The following is a 12,305-nucleotide window of genomic DNA, read 5'->3' as shown; positions in this document are numbered from 1 at the left end:
TTGTGAAAAATTAAGTTATCCGGAAGAGTAGAGTGCACTGATCATAAAAGAGCAAGGATGTATATTATTGTTACTAAACGGCTCTGTGAGAACGGAAGGTCTGACCCACCATTGACATTTACTGTTTGTTCCATAGTCTGGAGCCACTTTTTGTACTTTTGCATGCAATGGCGACTGGCGACGAAGTGCGGGCAAATGTGCAGGTAAGGTTTATTTCGGAATCCGTGTTATAAACAATCCGATCACTTTTCTTTTATGATGTCATCCACTGGCTTGACCTGTCTGAGTTATTGGTTCTGAAAGCAGTGGCGAGCTCGGAGAACAAAGTGACACGAAGCAGTTCAGTTCACACATAATGTTCTAAAGGTAACACACACAATGACATAGCCTACTTTACATTTTATAACAATCGATTCATTTTAACTGAGAGTAGATAGATACTCCAGAGGAGAGGTTTAAGGTTGGTTCACACAGATACATATTCAAGAAGGAAAACAGTGTTACAATTTATCATATTTAATAAAACAGACGAAAGAGGCTTTGTTCCGAATTTTCAGAGATTGGAAACAGTGTTCACAACATTCCGTTTAGTTTCTCTTCAATACTTCTGACATTGCATAATAGTCGCTCAGTCGTATGATACCCCACTGAATATTGTCCTGAAATTACCTTTTTCTCATTTGTTTATCATGAATGGTCCTTATGTTATTTGATTAAGTAATCTCTGTCAAAAAATTATAATCTTAACAGAGTATGATGTCTTCACAACACAAGTTTCCATATGTTAGACCTGTGAAGAAATATCAAAGCATGTGTTATTGCTCTTGTATAGTTTCTTTTTTTTCTTTACTTCTGCTTGTATACTAGTTTTATGTACAGTATATTTCTCCTTATTAGATTTATTCTTATGCTTTTCGTACTTCTCTATTTATCCTGACATATTTACAATTTTTGTGCTGCTGCAACACCTAAATATCACATTCGGGGATCAATGAAAGCTTTATCTTATCCTACATGTAAACTATTATGTGTGCAGAAGTACTATGGCACTCGACTGGAGTCCTCTAAGGATTTGCAAACAAGTGCTGCCTCCTGCAGTTTGTCTTGCCGCCCGGTGCCAAGGAGTGTCACAGACGCACTGAGCCAGGTTCACCCGGAGGTAACCAAAAGGTACGGTGTGCAATATTGTCTCACCTCTACTTGTGCAACATATGCATTTGCAGAAATAAAAAAAGAAGAAGCTTTTTTTGCATCATTTCCACACACAACTTTCTCACACAAGCCATCAGGTGGTCTCATTGGTACGAGAGGTGCTAAGTGACTGTCTTACTTGTAGGAATGGCAGGAATGGATCGTTTTGTAGCAGTGCTTCTTTATAACTCGGCCACAACAAGAGCAGGAGAAACACAGACAGGGCACTTAATCAAACTCATTCACTGCAACCATCAACAGGTCAGGCAAAAATCCATTCATAAACATGCCACAGTTTGGCAGACAAATAACTTATTGAACAGTTATTCCGTAAAAACACATCAGAAAGAATGCTGCTTAAAAAAGCCTCTGTAAATATCATGTATTGTCAAAGGTGCTAAATTTAAGACATTTCTTTAATATTTAACTGATTAACTTAAATTTAGTGATTGAAAATGACATCCAGCAGAGGAACTAGGTTCCTATCTGGTCTTTCTTGTTTTTTTCTCATCTGTTAATGCCCAGAACTACATTTATAACATATGATTCCCATCATAGCTCAGTGACTTTGTGGTTACGGACCGTTGTCCTAACCAATACTTTTCTCCAGATTCTTCGGCTGCGGCCTTCCCTTTCCAGCGAAGCTTGAGGGCTGCAGAGTCCTGGACCTCGGCAGCGGCTCTGGCAGAGACTGTTATGCCTTCAGTAAACTTGTTGGACAGAGCGGACATGTCACAGGGATCGATATGACCGAGGAACTGGTAATTACGCATGCATGTTCACACGTTTGATGCTTGATTTCTGTGCTTTCTACTGATTTAACTAGCATTTCTCACAGATCACAGCGTCTCGTCAGTACATCGAGTATCATCAAAAGAAGTTTGGCTATGAGAAGCCCAACGTCACATTTATCCAGGGGTACATGGAGAAGCTCAGTGAAGCTGGCATACAGAGTGACTCAGTGGATGTTGTGCTGTAGGTTGAAAGCATGAATTCTACATGATCTGTCATTGGACACTATGGTCTGTTACAATAGGACAACTTTGAATAGTAGATAAACAAAACAGTTTTCCCTTATCCGTCCAGATCCAACTGTGTAATCTGTTTGTGTCCTGATAAAAGGGCCGTTCTACAGCAAGCTTACAACGTCTTAAAGGTTAGTCCGACAAATTTCTACCAACCACATTAATGTGTAACACACTGTTAATGGTTCTCATCATTCATTCTACACAGGAGGGAGGTGAACTGTTTTTCAGTGACATGGTGGCCAGCAAAGTCGTTCCAGATCACATGAAGGAAGATACAGTCCTGTGGGGTAAATTAACATTGCCTTATCTAAAATCCCTGCACTGCACTGCTTGGACCGTGACCTTTTTCTGATGATTTCTGACCTAGGTGAAGGAATGGGCGGCTCTCTGTTTTGGCAGGATCTCATTTCATTGGCACACGGCGTAGGTTTCAGCACTCCACACCTCGTTTCAGCCAGCCAGATTGAAATCTACAACAGTGAGCTTAAAGCAAAAGCAGGTAACAAAAGAGGCAACATTGACTTTCGATGACCTGCAAAGATAACATTCACTTTCCAATTGAGCCAGTTCTTCATTTTGCAGGTGACGTCAGCTTTGCTTCGGGCACTTATCGGCTCTTTAAATTGTCCCAAAATCAAGTCATGTCTGAGGCGTTAGTGACATATAAAGGAACTGTGTCAGATTTCCAAGATCAGCTGGACTTTGATTCCTCCCACTGCTTCAAGGTATGACTAAAGTCCAACAAGAGCACCCAGACAAATACTGAATTACTTTTATCAATGTTTCTACTAACCTGTGGCTTATTGTTCCAATAATAGAAAATGTTGGTCTACATACTGTATGTTATATGTTTTAATTTCAGAGAAAAATAATCCTGCAAATTCACATCTAAAAAATAATCTAAACATAAATGTAGTTAGAAAGATTAGGTCAATTCTTCTTCTTTTGTGTTATGCAGAAAGATGTGGCAGTGGGGGTAAATGGAGAGATGGCAGCAATCCTCCAGAGATCCCGTTTCTCTCCGGATTTCAAAATCCAGATATTGGATAAACCATGGTCCAGCTCAGAATCAACACCACAGGTAGTAATCTTCTGGGTTTACTAAGGGTTAACTACTGACTGCCTTCAGACAGAACGTAAAGTGGGCCCACGTTTTGCATTCAAGAATCAAATTAAACAAAGGTTGCCTTATGTTTTTAAAGAAAGAATAACTCTTTGTAGCAACTGCTCTGTGAGACCTCTGATAGTAGAAAAAAAAAAAGAGATTTGTTTCAGTCTCATCGGAAAGTAACCGTGAACTTTCATAATTTGTTCCTCAGTACTGCCACCTCAACCCTTTTCTGCTGGCTGACAAACTGGGATGCTCAGTGAGACAAAGCTCCAAAACGAGCAAATAAAGATGAAGTTGAATCCTGAGGAATCCTTCCTGAACACTAAGTAGAACCGCTGCAAAGAGATTGTAACACGTTTTCAGAGTTCAATTAGTTCAAGTCCAAAACATTAAACACTAATCATTTTATGTGCTAGTTGTCATATACTTCTTTGTTCACAGTTGTTGACAAGATGATGCTTTCACAATAATATGATTGTAAGTGTCTAGATAGTAAAATAACATGTTATGTAATTGTTGTAACTTTCTATGTTCAGTAATAACCAAGTAAATGGACAAGACAAAGGTTCTGTGTAAAAGCGATGGTAAAAGCCTCTTGCGAGGGTTAATGATTGACTGTTGTCTGATATTAGTGTGCTATCCGAGGAACTTGTACTGAAGGGTATAATTATAAGGATTTGCTGATTGATGCAAGTATGCAAAGCAGAGAGTGGACTGCCCTGCTTGCAGGTAATGGGTGGTTTATAAAATGTTAAACTCACAAGAGCACAACAAGGCCAGTTTGACAGAAACGGGGTCACAGACTCAAAACAGCAATGGATAACAAAAGCTGAAATAAAAATTCAAAAACATGACCACTCTCTAAAGTGTTTGACGATAAGACATTTTCCAACTGCATCTGAAGATTACACCATTGTATAAATTGTAGTCAATGTAAAAAAACGTTTCAGGAAAAGTATCCTGACAGAAAACACATCCGTGAGGATGATGTAGACATTCAGTGGTGTTGAAACTCACGAACAGAGCCGTTAAATCCCTGAGCTTTAGTTATGGACCACAAAGCATCCAGCTCCTAATTTTAAGTATGTAAAAGGTCAGATTACACAACGTGCTTTCATATTCTCTTCATGTGGATTTAAATTTCAAGTTGTATGACAAAGACTAAACAATATAAATGTCTGCTGTAAACATGTATGATCGATTTAAGCATTGCATTAAAAATTAAACTGGTATTAACAATAAAAGTTTAAAAAAATTCAAATGACTCTGTTTATAAACTTGTGCTTCACCATATCTGTGAGTACAGTATTTAAACTGAATTTTGTATTTTAGATTTAAGTTACTCAGAAATATTTTTTAACTAAGACAAGTGGAGTGGTGTGTATTTTCTGAATGTTTTAAGTGGATACAATTCCTATTGTTATTTTACAATGACTACTACAAAACACTAGTAAATGAATGTTTATTTCAAGTTCACAAAAATGTTAGGATATATTTATATTGTGTAGCTTATATTAACCAGAGACTGACTATTAGGATCAGGACAACCCGCTTTTAGTACAGCTGTAGTTAAAACTTGGAATGAATACAGGCCAAACTGCTGTCTCATCCAGACTGTTGTGCTCCTTACACAGAGCTCAGATTATTCACATTGCACTAAGTGCATAAAGCTTTAAAGTTGCTGCCATGGTAACAGTGCTCTGCATAAGAGGAGAGGTCTGATTGGTTTTCAGACGCCCTGAGGCAGTAAATGGAGCAATTACATTTGGCACTTCTTGGAAGAGGGAGGAACAATAAAGAAAAAGACAACATCCTTCATCACTAAGAGGTGTTAACTCCTGGATACAGCACACATCTGGTTACATCTGCAGCCAGCTCAGGTCATCAGCCCTTAACAGATGAGGAAGGAAGAAAACAAATATTCAGAAAAGAGTAGTATCAAGGTTATGAGTCACCCTGTGATTTGGGATATAGTGCTTGCATACAACATAAAGCAGGCAGCCCAATGAATTATAGCCCTGTGTAGTGTTTACATGACTTTAATGTAGTCCAAGTTTAAATATCCCACAAGTCTCTGTCATGTCTATACCAACTGAGTTACAGCATACTGGTAATATTTAGCTGCTATAATCAATAATGTTCAATAAAAATTTGGAAAGTTCTGAAAAAGCACTGTACGCTACAGGTCACACACAAAATGGCAGGCAGACAAAGTGACGAGCTGGTGAACATCTGCAGCATTTAGGTAAAGAGGCAGATATTTGGAGGATAGCAAAACAGAGCTAAAAGGAACATGAATTTTGGATTTTAATTCATCAGCTGGACATAAACACGCGGAAGTGTAAATATACAGTACAACATTTGCTTACAGGTACAGCATATCAACTTAAAAGGTTGATGTGGTCAAAACTTGTTTCCGCTGCACACGAGTGGCCAAAATCCACAATATGAATGACATTTACTCCCTAATGACATAACACAGCTGCAGAATTCATTATGATTTAATGTACCATATTTAATCTGCATAAGGTATATAAACACAAAGTGAAGTTTTTATAAAAGCAGGATGCCACTCACTGAGCTTGTGCCTTTGTTAAGATCTGGCCAGCAGCCATCAGCTCTGCAAGACGAGCCACAGCAGGGTCAAACATCAGGCTGGCCGCAGCTACCACCACCTCATCTCTATTAAAGGAGAAATGAAAGAATTCAGCACAAAGCACAATATACAGCTGAATCAAGAGTTATTCTCCAGCTGCTCACTTTATGTAAAACGCCAGGAACTTCCTTTCTTCCACTTTGCCTTTGAATATGATTTCTGTGAATCCTTCTCCATAGCCTAGAATGAGTGAATGAAAGGGGAAATGAGAATAATGGTGCGTTCATGCCACCCCGGGATATTAGGGACCGCCCCGGTAATTACGTTGTTTATCCGACTGCCAGCATTCAGGTGGTCGGAATGCGTGTTCTTCTACTGTTATATCGGCGTTTGGCATAACAACTTGTTGCATGACTGCCACCAACTGATGGGTGTAGCCTATTGCATAAGTTGTGCGAAAAATGGAGGCCACAATAACAATCATTTGCTGCTGTATTCTTATGCAAGCATACAGCATACAGGTGTTTGTGTTATCTGCAGGACGACAAAAGGGAAAGGACATACGTTTTTTTTTTATACATAAGCCTATTTATAAATAATTTCAAACATGTTATGTCTGTGTATGTTTTTTGGCAGAGGCGTTTGTCCATAATTAACAGTTTATTCTCATTGAAATAAATTATTTTCAGTGAACCAAAGTCACCTACATGAAACGTAAGTTGTCAACAGCGCGTCCCACCTCTGATTCCCACAGGAAGTAACGTGAATGATGACTTTTTCTCTGAAAAATTCAAAATGTTGTTTTCCGATGCCCATGAACGCACGGTTAGTATAGTTGGTTTATGTGGGTTAAAATATTCTGATGCAAGAGTGACACTTACCTCAATAAATAGGTCTACTCTACCTGTGTATCGGATGCTCTTTCCAAGTAAAACAGTCCAGAAGAAAGGAACAGAATCACATTTGGTGGGTGTCTTCAGCATGTTCAGGGCAGCTACTCTTCCTGAGGGTTAAAAACCATCCATGCATGATAAGGTTAAACCCAGGTATCAAATTATTTTGGATTAAAAAGATGCTTGATGCAGAAATATCTAAACACAACTCAGCCTTAACGGCTACATGCAACACAATATGAAGCTGTGGTCCTTTGAGTCCATCAGTCTCTTACCTTGAGCTTGTGACATTTGCCAGTGGCCCACGTTAACCCTTTGGTCTCCACGAATGGTCAGAGGGAAAGAGGTAACATCTCCAGCACTAAAAATATCTGGTATATTGGTCCTCATGAACTGTTAACATAAAGGAGTTTTCAGCAGGAGCCTTATCATTAGGCTCACAAAGACATGTATGTACAGGATGTTTACACAGCTATTCATTTCAGTCCCCTGTACACAATTGGCGCTGAGATTAAGGTTAAGTATTAAGGTAGTGTACAATATTGTTTGGCTGTACAGAACTGTACTGAACTGTAACAGTAACCGTGTCAGGCTAGTCATAAATCGTAAGTTGTAAAGTCACGTTTATGATTCATTAGTTATGTCAGTAATTAAAGTTTGGATATGTTATCTTGTGCGTTAGTTACCTTGTCAACAATCACTGCTTTCCTTGAATCCACTTCCAACTTGCTTCCTGCCAAGAAGTCTGAATTGGGAATTACACCTGAAAAACAGAAATTGTTGTGTTTGATTTTTGCAGAACTGCAAACTTGAATTTAATAATTAAATAATGTATATTCCAAAAGTTTGAAGTAAAATACTAAAATTACCAATTCCAGCAATTACCACATCAGCTTCAAGCACTATACCACTCTTCAGAACCACCAACTTCACCTTGAAGAACAAAAAAAACTCCACTAATTTACAGATCTACACTAAAATATACACTGCTCTGTTGTTTCAGTTACAACAAGCTTTTCTCACTAACATTTTAGCATGTCAAATTAGGAAAAACACAGTTGTAGGCATTCAGAATTAATGGTGGCTGGATTCCATGTCCAGTAGATGGTTATGTGTAAGGGTCCTGGTGTTGTTCATGCTGACTGTCACACTGCCATAGCTTACAGGGACTAAAGAGAACAGAGCCATTGTTAAGGTTATTCGTAACACCTGTGCTTTTCCTACCTTGACATTAAAAGTAGAGTTACCTTGCCATTCTCCCCTTGGATCTCAGTGACTCCATCATTCATGTAGAACTTTACATTTTCTTCCTCCAACATCTTAAAAGAAGAAGCTGTGTTTTAAAGTGTGTTCAATTTGATAAAAGATAATAAAAACACATAATCACATTTAGCGATTACAGCGACAGATTACCATCAATATTATTTCTTACATTCATACACGTTTTGCCGATCTCCGGCCCCAGAGATCGCTCATACGGGTATTTGGAAGCGCCAACCACGGCCACACTGGCAGCTTTGCCTGATAAGTAGGATGCCACCTCCATACCTATTGTGTATGAAAAACACTTCAGCTGCAGTCTGCAATATTGGTGTGACTACATGTGTTGTCAAAGGCTTTGTCTTGCACAAACATTTACATAGCAGATTTAGTTTTGAGAGAGGTGGCTACAAACAAGGTGATGTCACTCTCAAAATGAAGCATCACGTCAACATAATAATTAAATACAAAAGCAAAGATGCAAGTCCTGCTATGTTGAGAAACTGAATCTGGTAACCTATAAAAGAGGCTCCAATCACAACAGCTTTCTGGCCCAGACAGGAGTTGTGGATGTCTATGGCGTCTTCATATCTCTGCAGCAACTTCACTCCCTTCAGGTCCCAACCGGGACAGTCGAGCGGCCGCGCTCTGTGAACCAAACAAAGCATTTTGCCGTTGTCAGAGCAATGTTTCCGTTGTCTATTATGTGTTCAGTAGGCTAAGTCTTATGAAACCAGCGTGTGACAAAACAATCTAAATATGTGCTTCTGTTTGTAGACGACTTGAGGAATAGAATGATGACTCTAACCTACAACCAGTTGAGATCAGAAGCTGGTCATAATGCTGCAAAGTGCCGTCACCCAACCTCACCGCCTTATCAGCCGGGTTCACCGACACCACCTGCAACACAAAACCCTTTTCTTAACAAGACCGAAGAGAGGATCAGGTTTTCCTCGAGGCAGCGAGAATACATCACAAATCAAGTGTCCTTCTTGTTTCTCACCTCCTTCTGTGTCCACACCTCAATCCCATACTGATGATAGAAGTCACTTGGTCGGAGGAGGATGCTGCTGCTGTCCACATTCATCGCCTGAAAGAGGCAATGCCATTTGCTAAAAACATACATCCAAACACAAACACTTACAGAGGAATCGACTTACTCAAAAAGACAAATAAGGAAGGATGAAAAGAGGTTACCTCTCCACACTGATTCAGTTCTCACCTTACTCAGTTTGGTTTTGTCAAATGGATGAAGGTTGTCTCTGGTTACCATAATGATTCGACCTTGGTAGCAGTTCTGCCTCAGTGTTTCAGCACAAACCAGGGAGGCAGGGCCTGAAATCATAAAATGTATATGCAGTGTGTAATTTTTCAAAAGGGTACACTCAGTGATGGAGATTATATCAGGCACACTAGACCACTAAATGTACTTCAGCACTGGTCTCTTTTTTAAATCCTACTTGGAGGGATTTTTGAGACCCCCCCTTACCTCCTCCAATCAGAAGGATGGTGTGTTTAATGTCTGGCACCATGCTGCACATCTCCTTCACCCGCTTCTTCAACTTAAGAGACTAAGAGACACAAAAAAACAAGGGACAGTTTAAAATTTTAAAGGAAACATTGTGATCACTTATCTATTAAATATGTTTAATAAGTGTACATGTACAATTCAGCACAGGCAAGAAAACTAACAAAAACAAAATCCCCAGCAAACCCAAAATAATTCTTCAAAATGTTATTTATCTGGCCATCACTTACGTTTTTGTTGATGGAAACATACACCTTGCCATCCTCAACTTTTACCTGTGAAATTTAAAAAAATGAAAGGAATGAAAAAGAAGTCTAGTTACAGAATGTTTTAGTCTTCCAAAAGTCTGTTCAGATTGGAGTGCAAGTGTAAATTGTAATTTCCTCACTGTGGATCAATAAACAGTATAAATTATAAAAAATGTATTATAAATTGTATAATTACTGATCAAAACACAGTGGGGGTCAGTTGTCTACAAGGCCAAAATCAGTGTTTCTAGACAAAAATCTTTAGCAGATGAAATGTGACAGCAGGACCCATTTTAGAAAAAAAAATAAGGAATTGTTTCGAAAGAGTGAGGAAGTACTCTGAACAATAGTAACTTCTGGGAAAGTCTTAAACTGCATACCTTATAGCAGAAGGCATAAATGTGTGTTAAGTTAACAGCTGAAAAATTATTCCTGTTAAAAAAAAAAAAAAAAAAAAATGGTTGTGAGCTACCTTCCATCAAGACCTTCAATCAAATTTCTCATCTATTAAATGAATGTATGTTTTTGTTTAAAATGACCGCTTTCAAGTTCAAATCCAGAGTTTGGACAAACTCTTTTTGCACCCATTACATGGAAATAATGTATAAGTAGACCATCTCAAATGTGACTAAATTTAAAACTCTTGTTAATTTCATTCATATTAAAAGAGCAGTAAATTGCTCTCTACTGACAGGTTTTACCTTATAACTAGGCAGGCAGTCCAGACCTGGGTACTCTTCGATATCTCCAGTTCTGACATTAAAACATGCCCCATGAAAGGGACATCTCACCCTGTCACCAACAAGTGCTCCTGGATTATTAGAGAACATGCAATAAAACACTTCTCAGATTCAATGCAACACATATTATAAAGCTAATATTTGTATATAGAGATAAGTATGGGTATATTGAGATTGAAGGTTTACCTTTGACGAGAGGAGCATTGTAGTGAGAGCACTGGCTTCCAACAGCACTGTACTGACCCTGAGTACGGACCAGCAACACCTTCTCACCCCCCACGGTCACTTCCTTCATCCTTTGTAAACAAAAAATGGAGGGGGGGGAATAGAAATTGTGAGGCAAAAAATGTAAGAGTTCATGCCAGTTTGGAAGATCTTCACTGATAGCAGTGGCTATACCAAAAGTCTTTGACCTACTGTCCATCTTTCAGGTCAGCCTCCTGACATACCATCCCAGTCACCTGCTCCTGATACTCATCTTGGTCCTGATGCATTACTGCAAGACATTACAAAAACATGGCTGTTAGTAGGCAGTCGGGCTCATATTATTACTGGATTTTGGTAGACCATGAACAGGTTCTGCAAAAGTTCTTTATTTTTCTTTATTAACATTATGTGATGGTAGGCTAGGCCTACTATAAACTGACATTTGTACAACAATTGTAAACTTTGGTTAAGTCTGTTTGCTGTGTTTTCACTGTGCATGTTAAATTCTTAAATGCTCATGGCTGTGGGCTATATGGTAAGGTCGATCATCTACTCCTTTAGGGACAAAAGACAAAACATACAATAAAGACAAATATGATCATGTAAGATAAACAACAAATATGCAAATAAAAAGCAAATACATTTCGCTCTGTATTTGTCCACGCCTGAAGTGGATATTGCTGTGAAGCTAACAGAATACATAGTGCTCTAACGCTAAAGGCGTAAAAGCCAACATAGCAAAACCGGCTTTCAAAAAAACTCCCATTTATTCACCTTTAGCACAATACTCTCTTTTCATGTAGCTAATAGGCTACATGTACTGTATAGCTAGGCTGCATTAATTACTGAAACGTGAGACCTCCATGTAGCTGTGCTGCTTACCTGTTTTCTTCCACAACAACAGTCAGTCAGAAATAATGCGTCCGCCTTGGATTCTCGGCAGTGTTTTCCGTAGGAACAGACAAACTGTGTCGTTAGGGACAAGCGCAGGAGAACTGCCCGCGTGACAGCCAGTGACAACCAGCACGTGCTACCCGCACGCTCCTCCCACAAACCGTACCCAACCACACCCAAAACTGTTAAAACAGGAATCAAACACTCACCCTCGTGGATAGTCTATTACATCTTAGCCTACCGACGAGAAAAAAATAACTAAGTTATGGGAGGAAACTTATGAATATTTATAGATTGATTTTGTGTCGATGAGAAGGAAAAACGCATTTATTTTGGTATTGTTCAGTTGTGTGAGTTCCTTCCCTTCTGTTCTCAAACATTAGCCTGTTGTTTACAGGAAGAGACAGTTGGCCTAAAGATGGAGCAAAAAGCTCAGAATAAATAAATGGGAGATCCTGACAATATGAAAACATTTTGAATTATTCTATGACATAATTCCTGATAGGCTATAGAATGAAATATTTATTTAAACTGATGTAGAACTAATTTGTTTTTGCATTACAAATTACAATTACACAAATTAGGCCATAGATAGTACTTGACATGTAG

At 38.8% G+C, this 12,305-nt stretch overlaps 2 protein-coding genes across 4 annotated transcripts; one reads left to right on the top strand and one right to left on the bottom strand.

Annotated features, from left to right (window-relative positions):
* Positions 1–31: 31 nt before the first annotated feature.
* On the top strand, positions 32–4,395 carry zgc:153372 (uncharacterized protein LOC767695 homolog). Of its 3 annotated transcripts, XM_034867333.1 has the most exons (10): positions 32–203; positions 1,037–1,170; positions 1,802–1,952; positions 2,030–2,166; positions 2,278–2,347; positions 2,425–2,506; positions 2,587–2,718; positions 2,802–2,944; positions 3,178–3,300; positions 3,539–4,395. In XM_034867333.1, exons 1-10 carry the CDS (start codon positions 168–170, stop codon positions 3,614–3,616), a joined length of 1,086 nt encoding a protein of 361 aa, XP_034723224.1. In that variant the 5' UTR covers positions 32–167; the 3' UTR covers positions 3,617–4,395. The 3 variants fall into 3 exon arrangements, with proteins under 3 accessions (XP_034723224.1, XP_034723223.1, XP_034723222.1); XM_034867332.1 differs by lacking the exon at positions 32–203 and having other exon boundaries at positions 908–1,170; positions 2,587–2,714; positions 2,798–2,944; XM_034867331.1 differs by lacking the exon at positions 32–203 and having other exon boundaries at positions 916–1,170.
* aifm4 (apoptosis inducing factor mitochondria associated 4) lies at positions 4,054–11,810 on the bottom strand. Its single transcript, XM_034867327.1, has 19 exons — positions 11,685–11,810; positions 11,013–11,091; positions 10,782–10,891; positions 10,557–10,666; positions 9,838–9,882; positions 9,569–9,650; positions 9,302–9,414; positions 9,083–9,169; positions 8,888–8,979; positions 8,597–8,727; positions 8,252–8,367; positions 8,067–8,138; positions 7,689–7,752; positions 7,506–7,582; positions 7,095–7,212; positions 6,831–6,929; positions 6,091–6,166; positions 5,908–6,012; positions 4,054–5,220 (listed from the first exon to the last, which is right to left on the bottom strand). Exons 2-19 carry the CDS (start codon positions 11,087–11,089, stop codon positions 5,190–5,192), a joined length of 1,605 nt encoding a protein of 534 aa, XP_034723218.1. The 5' UTR covers positions 11,090–11,091; positions 11,685–11,810; the 3' UTR covers positions 4,054–5,189.
* Between the last annotated feature and the right edge of the window lie 495 nt (positions 11,811–12,305).

Source organism: Etheostoma cragini, chromosome 3 (assembly GCF_013103735.1).
Source record: "Etheostoma cragini isolate CJK2018 chromosome 3, CSU_Ecrag_1.0, whole genome shotgun sequence".
In the NCBI taxonomy this organism is placed as follows: Eukaryota; Metazoa; Chordata; class Actinopteri; order Perciformes; family Percidae; genus Etheostoma; species Etheostoma cragini.
The sequence above is the reverse complement of the archived record's forward strand: the minus strand, read 5'-3'. Positions and strand labels throughout refer to the sequence as shown.